This window comes from Staurois parvus, unplaced genomic scaffold (assembly GCF_062004578.1).
Source record: "Staurois parvus isolate SC_StPar_1 unplaced genomic scaffold, SC_StPar_1.0 ptg001150l, whole genome shotgun sequence".
Taxonomy (NCBI): Eukaryota; Metazoa; Chordata; class Amphibia; order Anura; family Ranidae; genus Staurois; species Staurois parvus.
The window spans coordinates 1,598,647-1,621,027 of NW_028318946.1; the positions used below are offsets into that span (position 1 = coordinate 1,598,647).

Sequence of the window (22,381 nt, forward strand, 5' to 3'; positions counted from 1 at the left end):
TAGAATAAAGGAATCATTGATGTGTCTTTTGACCACCAGCCTTCCTAGTGGTCAACACAAAAAACCCACCAAATCCTGGTTGAGTCCATCACGAATCACTTTATTTTGGTTCTTAATTGGATTTTTGATCGGGGACTTCCGGATTACTATCTATTTATTTGATTATTAGACCTTGAGGCTTTTTTTCTTTGGGAGGTTCAATTATCCCTACTCTCCTCCCTAACGACGCTACACTTGGAAGGCTCTCCTACATTCTTTTCTCTTTATTTCTTTTTGTATGTGAGTCACTCATCTATGGCAAAGCCAAGAGAATCAGTTGTTAAAATACTGAGTACTTATTGTCTCATTCTGTGATTTCCATTTGTTTAGGGGACAGTCTGATGCAACAGATATTACTGGACCGGAATGGACACCCTCTGACTCCAGAGCTGAAAGGTAAATGTTAGAGGATGTTCAATGGTTGGGAAGCCAATGCAATGCCGGAGAAAAGAAAGAAGAGAAAGAAAAGAAAGAAAAGAAGAGGGGCGCCCATCAAGAGTCCATCAAAAAAGTCCAAGTGGGGGACTATTAGTGTTCACAATGGCAATATATTGCAAATGGCAGCTTCAGTGGCAGCACCCTCAGAGCAAAGCTGAACTCTGTATGCAAAAGAAAGGAAAGAAGAGGGGCGCCAGACTAAGTGCAGCATTAAGTATACAATTTATTTGCCAAATGACAATTGGCAACTCACAAGAAATAAAAAGGAAATAAGCATGTCACCAGACGTAGTCCAGACTCCTGGGAAGCGATGGAGGACAAGGGGTATCCATGCGTCAACTTGGTGCTTCAGGTTACGGCTGGAAAGGTGTCCTCCTGGAGTGGCCAGTTGCCGCAGGGAACCAGCGTGGAACGCAAATGGCTCCGGGGCGGACGTGACGTCAGCGTAGGAACGTGATGACGTGCGTTTCGAAGCGGAGCTTCTTCCTCAGACCTCAACTTCAACTTGACGCATGGATTCCCCTTGTCCTCCATCGCTATATATAGTGTATGCAAGCTCCAAGTCCCTCTAGTTGGCTTTCACAGAGTTAAGGACTTTTTCCCTGTCCCCACAGAAAATTTGGCAGCTCAGACACCCATTGTTGCATCGTGGGAGGTAAAGGACAGTCCAAGAACACTCATACCTAGGCATATTGGATATTGGTGTTCGATCTAAGCAGCCAATCAGCGTGGCAAACAACAAATAGAAGGTATTTTGGGGGGAATGGATGCTTTTAGGTGAACCTGTTGCTTTGTCCTAAATAGGCAAAGCATGGGTTTAATGTAGGGGGCTGTAAACATGACTTGACAGATGGATTATGGAAAAACTGCTCTCAGGAAAAAAATGCCATTTGGACAGGTTAGGAAATCCACTCAAAACTCCCAGGTGTACAAAGTATGCCAGGAAGATCTTGCTGTGAGAATATTCAAGACATCTAATGAAGCCAGGGGCTGGCTCAAACCCTTCTGTTCCATCTGTAACTAAAGCAGCCCTTAGAGGAGTCATTTTTTGTTTCTATTCAACCTGTGGGTTGAACAAAAAATAATAACTCGATTCCCCCATTTACACACTCGATGTGGATGGGGGAATCCTCCTTCTGAACTTTTGTAGTCTGACAGCAGGGAGACTTCCTCTCCATTAGTTCACAATGATTAGCAATACCTACTGTAGGTAGTGCTAATCAATGTGCACTAATGGCGAGGAAATACGCATTTCCTTCACTGTATAGCCAGCAGCCCAATGCCCATACATGGAACAAAATTCAGCTGGCCTCTGCTGACCGAATTTCGATCCATGTATGGCTGGGATCCACTCTTGGAAGGAGAGGTCATGAATGCTCAAGTGACCTGAGTGTTTCTCTTTACAATGCCCTTCACACCCAAAGACATCTTTAGATGGTTCTATTCTGCATGTTCAGTTAATATCGTGCAGTTTGTGGTCAGCTTAGAACACATGACCACCTGACCAAAAAAAGTTCTTGAGTAAAACAAATTGGCACCCTCTGTCACGATCGCGGCGTCAGACCCCAGACCTTCCCACCAAAACTCGTGACCGAAGGGCTGGGGATTATTTACAGTATATATGAATTATGAAATTATATATTGCACGGTTCACGAGTTCTATGTTTCGGTTTCCCTGATGGCCCGAGATAAGCAAGTGACCCATCAAACTGTTCGCCTGCTCATTGACCATCTGACGAGGTGTCCGGTCATATTCCAAGATATGAGACATAGGGGAAAAATTGATTTGAGAAGTGTTCATCTAATTCTGTCACCTACGCCGAGCTAGGTTTATTAGCTCAGAGTCCCTTTCAACTCCTGGCAAGGGTCTGCTATCCCTTCATGAGGCATGAAATTACACATGTACTTTGGCCAGTGAGACTCCAGCTCTCTTGGGAAAGCTGGTCCTATCTCTTCCTAGGTGAGAAAGGATATAGCTTTCGCAGACAGCTCGGCACCTAGCTAGAAATGCCTTGGCCGGCCAGTGACCCATAAGCAGTGCACACACACATCTGTCACTGTGCCTCTCAGGAAGGGAGGGGGAAGGAGAATGAGGGAATAACATGCTACTCTTAACAAAATGGCAGACTGCGTCAGTCTCTGGTGCGCATGTTTGCGACACCCTCAACTATTTTTTTTTTCTTTTATCATTTTATTGATATTATATTTTGCTTTGGCAGAAATACAAGAACATCACAAACAACATCTGCTACAAACTGCTATACCAAAACCCTCAGAGTCTACAGGACAGAATAAGGATTTTTATGTTTCTGATCGTTACATGGATTTGATTGCATCCCATGTCCGTCCCTTTCATAGATCAGCGAAATACAAGCTTCTAGAGACAGCAGCAAAACATAAAGATTACTTTCGAAATGCCGTAGGAAGTGTTTCTCCTTACAGACTGTTCCGCTGGTGCCAATGGCTAAAATGTGAACCGCATGCAGTGATGGTGACTGGTGTGCCAGGAATAGGGAAGACAACGCTACTACAGAAGCTGGTTTGTGATTGGGCAAATGGAAAATTCTATCAGGGGTTTTCTTTTATCTTCTTTTTGAGGTTTCGGGATCTCAACAAGTTAGAAAAGATCAGCTTGGAGTCAATGATCCTTCAGGAATATCCATATTTAGAGAATCAACTTGGGAACATTTTACAGAATCCAGAAAGGTTGCTCTTTATCTTTGATGGCCTGGATGAAAGTGTTCATGAAATACATTTTAAATCAGGCCAGCTGCCCCATGATATAAAACAAGTGGCAAATGTTGGAGCGGTTGTGGTTGGTTTGGCAAAACAGACTCTACTCAAGGGCTGTCGTTTTCTTATGACCAGCCAACCAGACAGGTTAGCGGGAAAGAATATTAACATTTGCAAGAGAGCACTGGAGGTCATTGGATTCTTACCAAAAGAAAGTCAGCTTTACATCGAAAGATTCTTCATGAACAAAGAAATATCAGACAAAGTTTTGGGTTTTCTGAGGGAAAACAGTGTGCTGAACACCTTCTGTTACAACCCATCATACTGCTGGATCATCTGCACAGTGCTATCAAAGTGCTTCAAAGGTCAACCAACCAATGGTGACCAAATTATGCCATCACTGCCGAAAACTCTGACGCAGCTCTTTGCGGCCTTCATTGCTGATGTTCTGTCCAATCTTGGTTCAGATAAATTCACTGCTCGGAGTCTGTTGACATCTATCGGGTGGATGGGAGAACATGGAGTTATAAACCGCATTACCAAATTTAAAAAACAGACCTTGTCACAGTTTAACGTGGACAGGACCTCAAAACTTTTACCAGGATTAATGAAAGAATACACCTGTTCCCCAGAGGCATCCTTCTCCTTCCTTCACCCCATCACCCAGGAATTTTTGGCTGCCCTGGTCCATTATATTGATTATTCTCCCGAGAAGTTACATGACTCACTTGAAAGAGCCAAGTCCTTCAAAGATAACTATGGTGAATTATTTCTCTCGTTCCTTTGTGGTCTCTCCGATATCTCCACCAGGACCATTTTGGATCCTTATCTGGGTGATTTGTCTTCCGATGCTGCAGAGGATGTCCTCTCTTGGCTTCAACAAGAGGTTACAGAATTAGAATCTTTGGATAAAAGAAGGCTCTTGAGTATATGTTTTAAATTCTTTGAACAACAAAATAAGGCATTTTGTTCAGATTGCCTAGGATCATTCAGAAGTTTTTACTTCGGTCAAGTCAACCTGACCCCTCTGGACTGCTCTGTGGTGTCTTTTACAATTCAGTCCTTTGAAGAAATTGAAGTTCTTGGCCTAGGAGAATGTAACCTTCAGAGGGACGATGTTGAGAGATTTGCACCTGCTCTACATAAAATACATGAGATAGGGTACAATATAAATGCATGTCTTCTTATGTCTTGTGAATGTCAAAAGATCTTGATGTTAAGGAAGGCAATGTTATTAACTTCCTGGTGCTACTGCACAGGGTATTGGCATTATTTTGGGTTGTCCCAAACACTGTACACTCCCCAGAGTGGACCTGGACAGTGCTGTACCGCAACACAGAGAGTACCAAGTGTTGCTGTTAAACACACATTACTACAGCGCTTAGGTCTGAAGGGGGCCTAAAGGCTAATTATACTTACAGATAACTTAATCCTGATGACCTTTTTCCCCATTCTAACTAAATTCCCTTTCACTTACCTTAGATCAGTGGACAATGCTGTCCAGGAGGCTCACCATATTGGGTGGCACTTAGTCAGAGAAGCCTTTCCGCAGGTGTACATATAGATGGATTTTGAATTTGGGCCCTTGAAGAGCCCAGTGCTTTTGGCACCCTGCCTCCTGGCATCACAACAACCCAGACACTGCACCTATCTGAACCCCTGACTCTATCTGAATCCCTGCCAGAAACAGTAGGAGCCAATCAGCTGTCGTGCACTAGGCGCACTGACAGGAGGAGAGAGCAGAATAAGCAGAGGGATGGCTACATCAGTCTACTGCTACTCCTTCACTAGACAGTCAGCAGGCTAGTGATATGTTCTTCACCAAGTGTGCTGCTTCTTCAGTGGAGGTTGAGGGCCTGATTGTGCTATCTTGCAGATCACAAAGCTGAACACAATTACAAAATCTCTTGCAGGGAGGATAGTACTGTATATGCGAGTAGTTGCACAATGGATTTTGTATATAGTACTGAAATGTCTCTTATTCATCTCCTTATAGATTCAATGACTGTAGATTCGGAGATGATGCAGTCAAGTTTATATGTTCAGCATTAAAACATCCTGACTGCAAGATACACACTCTGTCGTAAGTTGTCTTATCATATGTGATTGTATAATTCAATGTCCAAAATGGTACAAGTGGGAAGAATGGTGTCCCATTCTTGGTATAGGTGGGAGGAATAGTGCCCCATCATTGGTGTCAGTGGGAGGAATAGTGCCCCATCATTGGTATCAGTGGGAGGAATAGTGCCCCATCTTTGGTATCAGTGGGAGAAATAGTGCCCCATCATTGGTATCAGTGGGAGGAATGGTGTCCCATCATTGGTATCAGTGGGAGGAATAGTGCCCCATCATCGGTCTCTACAGGAGAAATAGTGACCCATCATTGGTCTCTGTGGGAGGAATAGTGCCCCATCATTGGCCCCTGTGGGTGGAATAGTGCCCCATCATTGTATCAGTGGGAGGAATATTGCCCCATCATCAGTCTCTGTGGGAGGAATACTGCCCCATCATTGATCTCTGTGGGAGGAATAGTGCCCCATCATTGGTATCATTGGAAGGAAGAGTACCCCATCATTGGTATCAGTGGGAGGAATGGTGTCCCATTGTTGGTATCAGTGGGTGGAATAGTGCCCCATCATTGGTATCAGTGAGAGGAATAGTGCCCCCTCGTTGGTGTCAGTATCAGTGGGAGGTATTATGCCCCATTGTTAGTGTCAGTAAACTACATGGTGCTTCATCGTTGGTATCAGTTGGAGGAACAGTGCCCCATCATTGGTATCAGTGGGAGGAATAGTGCCCCATCATTGATATCAGTGGGAGGAATAGTGCCCCATCATTGGTATCAGTGGGAGGAATAGTGCCCCATCATTGGTATCAGTGGGAGGAATAGTGCCCCATCCTTGGTATCAGTGGGAGGAATATTGCCCCATCATTGGTGTCAGTGGGAGGAATAGTGCCCCATCATTGGTATCAGTGGGAGGAATGGTGTCCCATTGTTGGTATCAGTGGGTGGAACAGTGCTCCATCACTGGTCTCTGTGGGAGGAATAGCGCCCCATCATTGGTATCAGTGAGAGGAATAGTGCCCCCTCGTTGGTGTCAGTATCAGTGGACGACATGGTGCTTCATCGTTGGTATCAGTGGGAGGAACAGTGCCCCATAATTGGTATCAGTGGGAGGAATAGTGCCCCATCATCAGTTTCTGTGGGAGGAATAGTGCCCTATCATTGGTCTCTGTGGGAGGAATAGTGCCCAATCATTGGTCTCTGTGGGAGGAATAGCGCCCCATCATTGGTATCGGTGGGAGAAATGGTGCCCCATTCTTGGTATCAGTGGGTGGAATAGTGCCTCATCATTAGTCTCTGTGGGAGGAATAGTGCCCCATCATTGGTATCAGTGGGAGGAATAGTGCTCCATCATTGGTATCAGTAGGAGAAATAGTGCCCCCTCGTTGGTGTCAGTGTCCGTGGGAGGTATTATGCCCCATTGTTAGTGTCAGTGGATGACATGGTGCCTCGCCATTGGTGTCAGTGGGAGGAAAAGAGCGCCATCATTGGTATCAGTGGGAGGAATAGTGCCCCATCATTGGTATCAGTGGGAGGAATAGTGCCCCATCATTGGTGTCAGTGGAAGGAATAGTGCCCCATCATTGGTATCAGTGGAAGGAATAGTGCCCCATCATTGGTATCAGTGGAAGGAATAGTGCCCCGTCATTGGTATCAGTGGAAGGAATAGTGCCCCATCATTGGTATCAGTGGAAGGAATAGTGCCCCATCATTGGTATCAGTGGGAGGAATAGTGCCCCATCATTGGTATCAGTGGAAGGAATAGTGCCCCATCATTGGTATCAGTGGAAGGAATAGTGCCCCATCATTGGTATCAGTGGGAGGAATAGTGCCCCATCATTGGTATCAGTGGAAGGAATAGTGCCCCATCATTGGTATCAGTGGAAGGAATAGTGCCCCATCATTGGTATCAGTGGGAGGAATAGTGCTCCATCATTGGTATCAGTGGGAGGAATAGTTCCCCATAATCGGACTCTGTGGGAGGAATAGTGCCCCATTATTGGTCTCTGTGGGAGGAATAGTGCCCCTCGTTGGTGTCAGTGGAAGGAATAGTGCCCCATCATTGGTATCAGTGGAAGGAATAGTGCCCCATCATTGGTATCAGTGGAAGGAATAGTGCCCCATCATTGGTATCAGTGGAAGGAATAGTGCCCCATCATTGGTATAAATGGGAGGAATAGTGCCCCATCATTGGTATCAGTGGGAGGAATAGTTCCCCATCATCGGACTCTGTGGGAGGAATAGTGCCCCATTATTGGTCTCTGTTGGAGGAATAGTGCCCCTCGTTGGTGTCAGTGGAAGGAATAGTGCCCCATCATTGGTATCAGTGGAAGGAATAGTGCCCCATCATTGGTATCAGTGGAAGGAATAGTGCCCCATCATTGGTATCAGTGGAAGGAATAGTGCCCCATCATTGGTATAAGTGGGAGGAATAGTGCCCCATCATTGGTATCAGTGGGAAGAATAGTGCCCCATCATTGGTATCAGTGAGAGGAATAGTGCCCCCTCGTTGGTGTCAGTATCAGTGGACGACATGGTGCTTCATCGTTGGTATCAGTGGGAGGAACAGTGCCCCATAATTGGTATCAGTGGGAGGAATAGTGCCCCATCATCAGTTTCTGTGGGAGGAATAGTGCCCTATCATTGGTCTCTGTGGGAGGAATAGTGCCCAATCATTGGTCTCTGTGGGAGGAATAGCGCCCCATCATTGGTATCGGTGGGAGAAATGGTGCCCCATTCTTGGTATCAGTGGGTGGAATAGTGCCTCATCATTAGTCTCTGTGGGAGGAATAGTGCCCCATCATTGGTATCAGTGGGAGGAATAGTGCTCCATCATTGGTATCAGTAGGAGAAATAGTGCCCCCTCGTTGGTGTCAGTGTCCGTGGGAGGTATTATGCCCCATTGTTAGTGTCAGTGGATGACATGGTGCCTCGCCATTGGTGTCAGTGGGAGGAAAAGAGCGCCATCATTGGTATCAGTGGGAGGAATAGTGCCCCATCATTGGTATCAGTGGGAGGAATAGTGCCCCATCATTGGTGTCAGTGGAAGGAATAGTGCCCCATCATTGGTATCAGTGGAAGGAATAGTGCCCCATCATTGGTATCAGTGGAAGGAATAGTGCCCCATCATTGGTAAAAGTGGGAGGAATAGTGCCCCATCATTGGTATCAGTGGGAGGAATAGTGCTCCATCATTGGTATCAGTGGGAGGAATAGTTCCCCATAATCGGACTCTGTGGGAGGAATAGTGCCCCAGTATTGGTCTCTGTGGGAGGAATAGTGCCCCTCGTTGGTGTCAGTGGAAGGAATAGTGCCCCATCATTGGTATCAGTGGAAGGAATAGTGCCCCATCATTGGTATCAGTGGAAGGAATAGTGCCCCATCATTGGTATCAGTGGAAGGAATAGTGCCCCATCATTGGTATAAGTGGGAGGAATAGTGCCCCATCATTGGTATAAGTGGAAGGAATAGTGCCCCATCATTGGTATCAGTGGGAGGAATAGTGCTCCATCATTGGTATCAGTGGGAGGAATAGTTCCCCATCATCGGACTCTGTGGGAGGAATAGTGCCCCATTATTGGTCTCTGTGGGAGGAATAGTGCCCCTCGTTGGTGTCAGTGGAAGGAATAGTGCCCCATCATTGGTGTCAGTGGGAGGAATAGTGCCCCATCATTGGTGTCAGTGGGAGGAATAGTGCCCCATCATTGGTATCAGTGGAAGGAATAGTGCCCCATCATTGGTATCAGTGGAAGGAATAGTGCCCCATCATTGGTATCAGTGGAAGGAATAGTGCCCCATCATTGGTATAAGTGGGAGGAATAGTGCCCCATCATTGGTATCAGTGGGAAGAATAGTGCCGCATCATCGGACTCTGTGGGAGGAATAGTGCCCCATCATTGGTATCAGTGGAAGGAATAGTGCCCCATCATTGGTATCAGTGGAAGGAATAGTGCCCCATCATTGGTATAAGTGGGAGGAATAGTGCCCCATCATTGGTATCAGTGGGAAGAATAGTGCCCCATCATTGGTATCAGTGGGAGGAATAGTGCCCCATCATTGGTATCAGTGGGAGGAATAGTGCCCCATCATTGGTATCAGTGGGAGGAATAGTGCCCCATCATTGGTATCAGTGGGAGGAATAGTGCCCCATCCTTGGTATCAGTGGGAGGAATATTGCCCCATCATTGGTGTCAGTGGGAGGAATAGTGCCCCATCATTGGTATCAGTGGGAGGAATGGTGTCCCATTGTTGGTATCAGTGGGTGGTATAGTGCTCCATCACTGGTCTCTGTGGGAGGAATAGCGCCCCATCATTGGTATCAGTGAGAGGAATAGTGCCCCCTCGTTGGTGTCAGTATCAGTGGACGACATGGTGCTTCATTGTTGGTATCAGTGGGAGGAACAGTGCCCCATAATTGGTATCAGTGGGAGGAATAGTGCCCCATCATCAGTTTCTGTGGGAGGAATAGTGCCCTATCATTGGTCTCTGTGGGAGGAATAGTGCCCAATCATTGGTCTCTGTGGGAGGAATAGCGCCCCATCATTGGTATCGGTGGGAGAAATGGTGCCCCATTCTTGGTATCAGTGGGTGGAATAGTGCCTCATCATTAGTCTCTGTGGGAGGAATAGTGCCCCATCATTGGTATCAGTGGGAGGAATAGTGCTCCATCATTGGTATCAGTAGGAGAAATAGTGCCCCCTCGTTGGTGTCAGTGTCCGTGGGAGGTATTATGCCCCATTGTTAGTGTCAGTGGATGACATGGTGCCTCGCCATTGGTGTCAGTGGGAGGAAAAGAGCGCCATCATTGGTATCAGTGGGAGGAATAGTGCCCCATCATTGGTATCAGTGGGAGGAATAGTGCCCCATCATTGGTGTCAGTGGAAGGAATAGTGCCCCATCATTGGTATCAGTGGAAGGAATAGTGCCCCATCATTGGTATCAGTGGAAGGAATAGTGCCCCATCATTGGTATCAGTGGAAGGAATAGTGCCCCATCATTGGTATAAGTGGGAGGAATAGTGCCCCATCATTGGTATCAGTGGGAGGAATAGTGCTCCATCATTGGTATCAGTGGGAGGAATAGTTCCCCATAATCGGACTCTGTGGGAGGAATAATGCCCCATTATTGGTCTCTGTGGGAGGAATAGTGCCCCTCGTTGGTGTCAGTGGAAGGAATAGTGCCCCATCATTGGTATCAGTGGAAGGAATAGTGCCCCATCATTGGTATCAGTGGAAGGAATAGTGCCCCATCATTGGTATCAGTGGAAGGAATAGTGCCCCATCATTGGTATAAGTGGGAGGAATAGTGCCCCATCATTGGTATCAGTGGGAGGAATAGTGCTCCATCATTGGTATCAGTGGGAGGAATAGTTCCCCATCATCGGACTCTGTGGGAGGAATAGTGCCCCATTATTGGTCTCTGTGGGAGGAATAGTGCCCCTCGTTGGTGTCAGTGGAAGGAATAGTTCCCCATCATTGGTGTCAGTGGGAGGAATAGTGCCCCATCATTGGTGTCAGTGGGAGGAATAGTGCCCCATCATTGGTATCAGTGGAAGGAATAGTGCCCCATCATTGGTATCAGTGGAAGGAATAGTGCCCCATCATTGGTATAAGTGGGAGGAATAGTGCCCCATCATTGGTATCAGTGGGAAGAATAGTGCCATATCATTGGTATCAGTGGGAGGAATAGTGCCCCATCATTGGTCTCTGTGGGAGGAATAGTGCCCCATCATTGGTCTTTGTGGGAGGAATAGTGCCCCATCATTGGTCTCTGTGGGAGGAATAGTTCCCCTCGTTGGTGTCAGTGGGAGGTATTATGCCCAATTATTAGTGTCAGTGAATGACATGGCGCCTCATCATTGGTGTCAGCAGGAGGATAAGTGCCTTGTAGCAGTGAGAGTAACAGTGCCATAAGGGCCAGATAAAGCCACACAAAGAACCACATCTGTCCCGCAGGCCACAGTTTGGAGACCACTGGCATAGACAGTAAATTACACTTGATATCTGCACTCCAGTGAAGTAAAAAGAACAAATTATTATTTTTTTATCAGATTTGTTTTATATTCCTTTCCTGTAGTTTGGCAGCCACTGGACTAACAGACCGGGCATGCTCATATTTTGGACCTGCAATCAGTGCCAACAAGTCACTACGAATACTTCGACTGTCCTATAACAAGCTGGATGGGCCTCACTTTGGTGACCTGATGACAGCTTTGTCCAGTCCTTCCTGTAAATTAGAGGAACTGGAGTGAGTAGAATACATGTAAATGAGAAGGCATTTGCTGGGACTTGTTGTGGGTGTTTACCAACATGTCTGATCTGATGAAAATGTCAACACCAAAAAAAAACTAAAATGGTCTTTGGTCAATGTTTTTAAGGTTCACATATTAAAATTATGTCTTATAACCAGGGGCGGACTGACAACTCACTGAACTACAGGATGTAGACCAGGAGGCAAGAAACCTCAAATGATAGGATCCCCCACCTGGTTTTCAGAAACAGAAAATTTGGTCTGATCAGCAGGGGTGGACTGACAACTCATGGGGCCCCCAGGCAATAGCGGATCATGGGGCCCCTGTCTCCTTGCCCAAACTCAAAAAAGCCTATGAAAAAGGTAGCAGGGGCATCTCATGGGGCCCCCTACTGACCCCGGGCCCTCGGGCAGTGCCCGAGTTTCCAAATGGTCAGTCCGCCCCTGGTTATAACTGATACTCAGGGTCTTATGGCTGTCATTGTTCCTCAGTCAGGGAGTTACTCATCTCTTAGCTGTTGCATGAGAGATGGGTCATGTATCAGGGGTTCACCTTCTTCAGGTGCACTCACATTCCTCCAGTCTTTCCCAAGCTGTCTCAGCTCTTCCTTCTGCTGTCATCAAACAAGTTGATAGAATTACTGACCAGACCAAATGTTCTGTTTCTGAGTCCCAGGTGGTTCCATACCTGGTTTTTCAGTTCCAGAGGTGGGGAAGTCTTCTTTTCTCACATTGTGGGGGATCCTATCATTTGAGGTTTCTTGTCTCCTGATCTACATCCTGTAGTTCCAGAAAAGGTGGTTCATTCAACATCAATGGATCATTTCCTTGGCAGGTCACTTGATCTGAATCCAGCTGGATAGTGTCACACGCCTCTATCTTCAAGAAGGAACATAAGATCTTGCTTTAACAAGAATGGTAGGTTGAATTCTGAAGCAATTTTAGGTTCTAGCCTTGTTTGCTGTGCTCATCTCAAGTGTGGTCCATTGGAGATCAGGTTTTATCTTCTAATGGCTTCTGGGTATGGAGAACCAGTCCATACACCTGGGTTCAATCCAGGACCTGCATTGCAGGTGGAAAACCTTTTTTTGGGGGGTCCCAAAATAGTCCTGTTCAACAGAATGCTGAACAGGCTTGTCTCCAGGAGCCAGAATCTTCTGACAGTAGCAGGAAATGCTCCATGCATCTAGATCTAGGCCCTTTTTCCTTGTTCAGTTCAGAGGCTTAAGAGTGGGGGCTTTCTAGCAATCCTCCTTGCTCTGGATTGATCCAGGAGAATGTTCCTTGAAGATCCTGGTAAGCTTCTTGACTATTGCTCCAGGGACGCAGATCTGTGAATGCTTGAGGATGAGTAGGACACTTCAAGAAGGTTTACCATGGGACTTTGCTTACCAGAATTTTGAAAAGGCACCCAACGGTGCAAATGATGAGGTAGCTCCTGGTGCTTCGTACTGGCCAAGAGTCAGATATGACTGAAGGGATATCACACACAAATTGATACATGCTTCATCATTCCCATGCTCTTACATTACTTTTTCTTCCTCCAGTTTGTGCAGCAACTGGTTGATGGACACTTCCTGCTCCCTTTTGGCATCAGGAATAAGAAGTAACCAGGCTCTGAAGATACTCACCCTATCGTTCAATTATTTGATCTGTCCATACTTTGGTGACTTGATGCAGGCTTTGTCCAGTCCAACCTGCATGGTGGAGCAGTTGATGTGAGTATACCATCACTATACAGTGCATTTGACTTGCTCTCTTTCTTACCATGTGGGTACCCATGTGGGATGTGTCGTTGGTGATCGTCAAGTATCGATGTTACATGGGGTGAGTCCTTTTTACTTTGTCTTCCTTTTGGAAAATAGAGCAGTGAGGGAGCAGAGGAAATGTAAGTATAGGCAGCTGTATGGGCCGTCATTAAAGAGAACCTGTTACTTTGGTAGGATGGGAAGGATAAGGAAGGGAGGAAATGAACGAAGGAGGGGAAGGGAGTGAGGTAGGAAAGAAAAAAAAATATTAAGAAATAGTAGGGAAGGGAGCATGGAAATGGAGAGGAAGAGTGAGAGAAAGAAGCCCAGGATAGGAGAGGAGTTTGACGGGAGTGACTTTTGGGGGTGGGGGGACCCCTGTGTCAGCTCATGTTCCCTTCATTATGTTTAACCCACCCTGTGCCTGTTAAGGGGTACAGGGTGTGAATGGGAATGTCTATTTTGTATTAGCGTGTTGTCCTTTGTTCTCTGCCATGTGGTTGTCCATTATCCTCTGCCATGTGCTGCATCCCATTGTTCTGTGTCTTGGTTGGGGGGGGGGTTTCCTGTAGCCCTTCCCACTGATGGGGCGGGCTGATGATGCGTTTCCTGTTCCTGGTTGTGTTTCCTTGCCCTGTGTATATATCTTGTGTTTGTGTAAAAATAAAGGAGTTGACTTCCTGTCTTAAGAAGAGTCTGGTGCTGTCTTATTTTCTGCATGATCAGCGGGTGGTGTCCGAGGATTTGTGTTCGGACAGGGAAGCTGGAGTATAACGGAAATACCCAAGTGCGGTCTGGGTCCGGTTCCGTTACAAGGAGAGAGGAAAGGGAGTGGAGAGGAGAGAGGAAAGGGAGTGGAGAGAAGAACGGGAGGGGAGAGGAGAGAGGAATGGGAGGGGAGAGGAGAGAGGAACGGGAGGGGAGAGGAGAGAGGAACGGGAGGGGAGAGGAGAGAGGAACGGGAGGGGAGAGGAGAGAGGAAAGGGAGGGGAGAGGATAGCGGAAAGGGAGTGGAGAGGAGAGAGGAACGGGAGGGGAGAGGAGAGAGGAAAGGGAGTGGAGAGGAGAGAGGAACGGGAGGGGAGAGGAGAGAGGAAAGGGAGTAGAGAGGAGAGAGGAACAGGAGGGGAGAGGAGAGAGGAAAGGGAGTGGAGAGGAGAGAGGAATGGGAGGGGAGAGGAGAGAGGAAAGGGAGGGGAGAGGAGAGCGGAAAGGGAATGGAGAGGAGAGAGGAAAGGGAGTGGAAAGGAGAGAGGAATGGGAGGGGAGAGGAGAGAGGAAAGGGAGTGGAGAGGAGAGAGGAAAGGGAGTGGAGAGGAGAGAGGAAAGGGAGTGGAAAGGAGAGAGGAACGGGAGGGGAGAGGAGAGAGGAAAGGGAGTGGAGAGGAGAGAGGAAAGGGAGTGGAGAGAGGAACGGGAGGGGAGAGGAGAGAGGAAACCGAGGAGAGAGGAATGGAGAGGAATGGAGAGAGGGGAGGGAATGGGGGAGGAGAGGAGAGGAATGGTGGAAGGAAATGAAAGAAGAATGGAATGGAGAGAGCAAAGAAGGAATAGGGAGAACTGAAAAGAACAAAAGCTAAACTTGCAAATTCTCAATATTATTTTTAAAAATTAGCAAAACCGATTTGGGGAAGACATGATGCTTTTTTCTTCTTTCTGTCAGGCTACAGGATATTTTACTAGATGATGAACACTTCCGATTGATGATGCCTCTGAGTAACAATAAGAACCTCACATATCTAGAGCTGAGCAACAATAACCTTACGGGTGCCTCAACCCCTTACCTCCGAGAGCTCATCCTACAATCACCCAACCTGAAGAGGGTCAGGTATGTAGAACCAACACCAGACAATGACGAGGAGATTGAGGGGTTCTTATACTTTGGTGTAAAAAGTTTTCAAATGTCAATTGGGTGGCACTTTATCTTCTCAGAATAGTGCCATATTGTGCTAATCCTATTCAAGGTTTGGTTTAAAAGTGGAGGAAAGAAAAAAGCTATAGAATGACACATACAGTACCTGTTTCATCCTGACAGCAGATCAGTTATTTTTCCTCTTCCTTTATCAGTGTGACAACCATTGCAAGGCACCCCTGACGATGTCATATGTTTTGTCCCAACCCTGTGTCTTGGAAATTCGCTTTAACGAATTTCTCCTTACCGTGAGTACTCGCAGTTGGATGCGCAGAAATCCCCCATAAAGCTGTGCGAATCTCGCTTACCACGACTGCAGCCAAACTACACGATTCCTGCCCATCCAAATACTTTGGTTCTGTTGAATTTGTGGGTGATGGAGCTCCGTTACCCTGGAATGATCACACGACACTCTAAGGCTGGTTGCAACTCACATAAGGGCCGGCTTTAGGCTCAGCTCTCTGTTTTTATTAAGAATACACACATGCCCCCCACATGAATAAAGTCAAACCCTCCCACCGAACAATACAATGGGGATTGCCTATACAGAGGATATACATTCCAATTGGAGCATAGCCTTTGCTATTATCTATCACTGGTCCTCCCCCATGAGTCTTCTGAGGTCAGCAGACTTCCTCCCCTTCCCCCCTATGAGCCATCTGAGGTCATATTTCCTGTCCTACTAGCTTCTATTGGTATGCAAAATTCTCTGCACAAGCACTCCCTAAAAATATCAGTCTGTACCTGGATGGGCCCGATACGATCTTTATTAAAACACATCCATCCAAGATACAGTTTCAAGTTGGTAATGGGTTGTAAGATATGCATAAGCCTACACGTGGAGTTCACACCGCTTGCGCATTGCGTTATGAAGCCCACGTGGTACCATGCTGCTGATATGTGGATACAGGCCCACGGTCTACTGACAGCAGCATTCGCATGGAATGCCGTGGTGGTATACACGCCGGTCTATAAGCGCAGATCTGCCATCTCATCCATTACCAAGCCGAGTACTGTAATACATACATTGTACATGCGCATGGCCCAATTGCAGCCTTCAGAGCTTTAATTAAGCCACACGAGAGACATATGAATAACACGAATACATGACACATTTAAAGTTCGACCAACAATACAAAATTTCCATGACATTCCCTCCTGTTTTATCATATTCTCCTCGTGTCCCTTCTTGATCTTCTTCAGCTTGATGGGTGTAGTCTCAAACTTCAAAGAGTTCCTGTAGTTGTCCCTGAGAATAAAGCTCCACGGGGTACCTGAAACAACAAGACCCGACGCAGACTCGACGCAAACAGGCTTGATTGAAGCGATGATCCTCAAGAGCGTTGGAACCTTCACTACAGGAAGGCTCTTGCAAAAACCACAAACAGACTTGTGGTATGAATAAAGCTTGTGATCCCACGGTGGTCTGGGGAGATCCAGCAACAGATTCTCAAATTGCCCCTGCAGACGGGGCCACACAAGGCTGGTCTCGACCCAGACAGTTTTCCAAATCGCCGACACAAACCATGATGAGGCTTGAAGCTTGCTTGAAGGTCTTGGAGAATGTGGTCTTCAGAGAGATAAATTAGAGGGAAGCCAGGACGTAATCTGTAGAGAAGGTGGATGGTTGGTGAGGTCTTCCTCCGATCAGTGGTTGGAGTGGGATCCCAGGAGCGGGCATGGAGATGTGGTCGTCTGCCCGAGCTTGGTTTACACGGTCGATGAGGCAACAGGAACATCTCACCGCGGCATATAAAAGGCAGATGAAAAAGAGAAGCATCAGGATATACACTCCCACTTCCTTCAACCAAGATCCGATGGAGAACAGGAAATCTCCCAATCCTCCCAAACCCTTGAACGGATTCCAACCCTCACTAGCTATAGCTCTAGCTTTTCCCTGTAGTTCACTAACTTTGTCCATATGGGCCTGGACCTTGTCATCGGTGTCTTCTATCCAAGTACAACAATCCTCTCCGATGAACTCACAGAACCCCCCTTTGGCGGCTAAAAGATAATCGAGGGCCATCTTCTCCTGAAGCACTAAAATTCCCATCTGCCGTTGTTCTTGGGCAATTTCTCTGACAGCCTCTACGGTCTCGTTAAACATACTATCCACGATGACAGAAAAATTGTTCAGGCGCTTCATAAGTTCTATTCCCCATCCTGTCCATGAGGGGAACCAAGCCCATGCCTGGTCGCCCTCAGAGAACAGCTCCCTGCGAACTCTCCCTGCCATCCTTACCTTCTTGTGGACCATCAACTCTTCATGGTCCATCACTACATAGGATGCGGGGACTAGCTTTATGAGGGCACACGAACCTTTCGCGTTCTGGGGAAATGTTCTATAGGCTGCCGAACCACACAGAAAATAGTATGGACCTGTCAGAGCAGAACAGGAGGAGTTCCTCGTTCGGCCTCTGGTACTGAGCAACAGTTGCACAGACTGGGGGATTGCTCCCTCAGTCTGCACATCACATCCGTCCTTCCAACACACGTGGTCTGGTCGGTCAGTGTGGTTACTCAGAAAGGAAGTCTGGTTAGTCAGATTGACAGTTATACCTCCCTCGCAGGTGGTAATCCCAACAAACTTGTTACCTGTGCCAAAGCTGATGTTAAAGCACACCTGAGGGCTGCCTAGCTGCCCAGTTACCCATAATGGACTGGTGAGGGCCCTACAGGAGCTAGAGCTAATATTGGTGCTGAAACTGATGTTACCTGCTAAAAATGTGTCATTAAGTTCTACCGACAAATGTCTACGTGGGGGCTGACCAGGGGTCCCTTGCTTTTTCATGCCGACGCGGATGTCATATAGGGCATGAACAGCGGCCATTGCGGACATGTGATGACTGGGTGGGGGCTTTGAGCATACCCAACAGTTGGTTTTGTTGGCGGTTCTGGCTAAACGCAGGTGCATTTTAAATAAAAGGTTGGGGTATCTGCCGTCTTTTCCTCCGTTCACACACATGTATGACATACAAACAAAAAGAAAAAGGAAAATGACACCCCTCATTCTCTGGTGTAGCTGAAAAGCTTCTTGTAGTGGCTTGCGTGCACCCAGTTGTCTCGTCCCTCGAGTTTGAGTGAGGTAGGTGTCGTCAGCTGGACTTGGTATGGTCCGGTGAACCGTGGCTCGAGTCCGGTTCTTTGATGTTTCTTTAGGACGACCCAATCACCTGGCTCAATAGAAAGAACACCTGTTATTGTATTTGGATCGGGGAGCGATTCGCGAACCCGATGGTGTATCTTCTGCAGCTCCCGTTGCAGAGATTGCACATAACCTGTAAGCTGTGAATGCAAAGACGACAACTGTTGAGGAAAGTACAACCCTGTTTTGGGAGGTCCCCCAAACAACACCTCGTAGGGTGACAGCCCATGTGGTTGCCGAGGGGCATTCCGGATGGAATAGAGGGCAATGGGGAGACACTCAGGCCAAGGTTTTTTGGTATCGGCCATGATTTTGGAGATCCTGTTTTTAAGGATTCCGTTGAGACGTTCAACCTTACCGCTACTCTCGGGGTGATACGGGGTGTGTAGCCCTTGGTTGATGTGAAGGGCTTTACATACCTCTGCAAAGATCTGTCCAGTGAAGTGTGACCCCCTATCGGACTCGATGGTTTCAGGTAGACCCCAGCGGCACACAACCTCAGACAGGATTTTCTTCGCCGTGGTACTAGCGTTGGCACATGTGACGGGCCACGCTTCAGGCCAGCCTGAAAACATATCTACACAGACCAAGGCGTATTCGTACGGCCCACTCTTTGGTAACGAGATGTAATCGATCTGGATGCGTTGGAAGGGGCGTTCAGGTTTTGGTGAGTGCCTTTGGGGTATTACTACCGTTCTGCCAGGGTTGTGTAGGGCACAGACTAGGCAAGAAGCTGCAAAGGTAGCTGCAGCAGTACTGAACCCAGGTGCAATCCAATGCTCGTCTACCAACGCACACATAGCCGTCTTAGATTGGTGCCCAGGGTAGTGAGCCAAGTGGGCCATCATGGGGAAAAGGGACTTTGGCAAACACCATCTTTTGTTCAGGCACCAAATGTCATTCGACCCTTGGGAGGCTCCTGCTGCTGTCCATCTAGCCTTCTCCTGCAAACCCGCCTGTGATTGCAGTTTTTTAAACTCGTCTAATGAAACCTCTGAAGGGATGGCCAGCATCAGAACCCCCGTTTCCTGAACCAGTGCACCGGCCTTTGCGGACCGATCTGCCAAAGCGTTTCCACATGCCTCCACACTAGTCTCAGTGGTATGAGCTTTCACCTTAAGAACAGCAATCTCCCGTGGCAGGCCGAAGGCAATGAACAACCTGTCAATCAGTTCTGCATGCTTCACCGGTTTACCTGAACTTGTGAGAAATCCCCTCGCTTTCCAGATGGGACCAAAGTCATGTGCAATACCAAACGCGTACCTCGAATCCGTATAAACATTAATCCTCTGACCTTCATGTAACTCACATGCCCTGGCCAGTGCCCACAGCTCAGCTTCCTGAGCTGACATATGTGCGTTCAGAGAGCCCTTTTCCACAACGTCACTTTCCGTCGTGACCGCGTAACCAGTGTGTGGCTTACCGTCTTGGGTGTAGTACCTGGACCCATCGACAAAAAGATTTTTCGCTTCCGGTATTGGCGTTTCCTTCACTGGGCTGATCGCCGCTGACTCCAGTTCCATCAAAGAAATGCAGTTGTGTCCTTTGGAAGAGAGGTTAGTAGTGGACAAAGAAGACATGTTAGTAGAAGAGGTGTTAGTATTGTTAGTCGGGTTGCAAAATTCAGCACCGTCGTTGTTGTCCTCCCCCCCTTTCTCGTCTTCCAACACAGGAAGAAGAGAAGCTGGGTTAAGAATAGTGCATCGTTTGATAGAGAGGTTAGTAGGAGTTAGGAGGGCTACCTCGTATTTGGTCAATCTTGCTGCAGAGAGATGTTTAGTTTGGACCTGGTTTAGGATCTCTTGCACCGAGTGCGGAGTGTAGAGTGTGAGGGGTGAATCCAAAACGATGTCACCCACTTTTTGGACAAGGACAGCACAAGCAGCCACTGCCCTCACACAACCCGGGGACCCTTTGATGACTGGGTCCAGAGCGGTCGATAGGTACATGATGGGGCGGTATTTGGTTCCGTGAAGTTGGGTTAGTACTCCGGTTGCATGGCCCTGACTTTCATGACAGAAAAGGTAGAAAGGTAGGTCATAGTTGGGTAGACCTAGGGCTGGTGCTATTGAGAGTTCCTGAGTCAAATCTTGAAGAGTTGACCAGTCGTCATCTGACATTTGAAATGGTGTTTTGGATGTCAGCTCATACAGGGGACCAAGTTTGTCCGAGATGTTGGGGACCCAATCTCTGCAGTAGTTGATAAGGCCGAGGACGGCTCTCAGCTGACGGTGGTTTTTGGGTCTCTTTAGGTCTTGCAATGTCTGCACTCTTTGGGTTGTTAGGTGCCTGGTGCCCTGAGAAATACAATGCCCCAAGAAGATGACTTTTTCCTGGCAGAGTTGTAATTTCTCCTTGCTGGCCTTGTTGCCCGTTGACGCCAGATGGTTGAGTAATGAAACAGTATGTTGATAACAATCCTTTTTAGTGGGACAGCAGAGGAGCAAGTCATCAACATACTGTAACAACACCACCTCTGGATTCATTGGGGTCCACTGATCTAACACGATTTTCAGCTTGCAGCTGTATTCCGAGGGACTGGTTACTGCTCCCTGGGGGAGACGGGTCCAGGTAAGTTGTCGGCCCTGGAAGGAGAAGGCAAAAAGGTACTGACACTGGGGATCCAGGGGTACCGAGAAAAACGCGTTTGACAGATCAATGACGGTAAAAAATTTTGCATTGGGTGGTACGGTTGCCAGCAGGGTGTGTGGATTGGGCACCAAAGGGGCATCACTGATGATGATTTTGTTTACCGCTCTCAGGTCATGTACCAGCCGGTAGGTGGTCGGTTGACCAGGTGCTGTCTTTTTTGCTACTGGGAATAATGGTGTGTTACATGGCGACTGGGTTGGGGTGAGGACCTTTATCTGTAGATAATGGTCGATCTGGGTTTTTAGGCTGTCCATTTGAGCTACACTTAAAGGATATTGTGGTAGTTGTGGTAACACGCTTCCTGGTCTGATGTTGACTGTAGTTGGAGGTACCGGCAAGAGACCCACATCATATTTATCTGCTGCCCAAACTTTGGGGTCAACTTCAGCCAATACGTCCAACTCCAGACAATATGTAGCCTCGGTGAGATAAGGTAGGGCCAACAATGTGCACAGTCTTTCTTCCGACAGGGCACTACTCACCACAACACCCGATGGGGTGAACTCAATGACAGCTTGAATGTCTGACAAGATGTCCGCTCCCAAAAGATTGATGGGGACGTCATCTGAGACCAGCACTGACCTGACAGCCTCAGTGTGCAGACCTAACCTGAAATGGAGTGGTTTGGTGGACTGTAGAGACACTGTTTGACCTGTGAGACCTACCGTCGGTGTGTTTGCCCCTGAGAGGGGTACCTTGCCTTGGATGTCCTGTTTTCGCAAGACTGTTCTGGCTGCACCGGTGTCGATGAGGCAAGGGAGGGGATATTTTAATTCCTCGAGAAAAAGATGGATCTGGGCCGACACCGATTTGCCAACTTCCTATGAGGATTCATAGGAGTTACTTACCATGGTGGTCATAGGGGCGGGGGACTCATCAGGAATGAACTGCCACCGACCTTTAGGTAATTGGGGACAGCTCCTCCTCATGTGCCCCGTTTGGTGGCACTGGAAGCACCTGGGTGGGGGCCTATCCTTCCTGTGACCCAGATCCCTTGGTTTTTCGTGTGGGGTCTGGGACATAAGAACTTTGGCCTTGTCTTGTTTTCTTCTATCCATTTCCCTCTCTATTGCCGCAAGAGTGGAAAGGATAGCAGGGATAGACATCTCATTATATTCGGGTCGGGCCAGAACCAGCCTTTCCCGAATTTTAATATTGATGCCTTCCAAAAATTTGGCCCGCAACAGAATGTGCGTCGCGGTCACCTTTACCCCTTCAGTTGGAGCATCAGGTCCAACTTCCAGATCCGCATCCAGTGCCGTCTGCTTGAGACGGCGCCAGAAGCAGGCGCTTTCCTCATTAGGACCCTGGGTGAGCTTCATCATGTCCGTAGTAGAGGTAGCACCATACATTTCTGGAAGCTTTGCCTTTAGCTGTGTACAGAACTCTTTGCCCCCTGAA

General features: G+C 47.6%; 1 protein-coding gene across 2 annotated transcripts in view; it reads left to right on the forward strand.

Moving 5' to 3' along the window:
- LOC149439181 (NACHT, LRR and PYD domains-containing protein 12-like) overlaps positions 1–22,381 on the forward strand; it is a 38,207-nt gene that overhangs the window by 9,826 nt on the left and 6,000 nt on the right. For both annotated transcript variants that reach the window (XM_089659371.1, XM_089659370.1), the window contains exons 5-10: positions 370–435; positions 2,697–4,371; positions 5,207–5,293; positions 11,350–11,520; positions 13,071–13,241; positions 14,935–15,099. In XM_089659371.1, the coding sequence (XP_089515497.1) occupies positions 370–435; positions 2,697–4,371; positions 5,207–5,293; positions 11,350–11,520; positions 13,071–13,241; positions 14,935–15,099 (2,335 nt within the window). The remainder of the gene's footprint in view (positions 1–369; positions 436–2,696; positions 4,372–5,206; positions 5,294–11,349; positions 11,521–13,070; positions 13,242–14,934; positions 15,100–22,381) is intronic.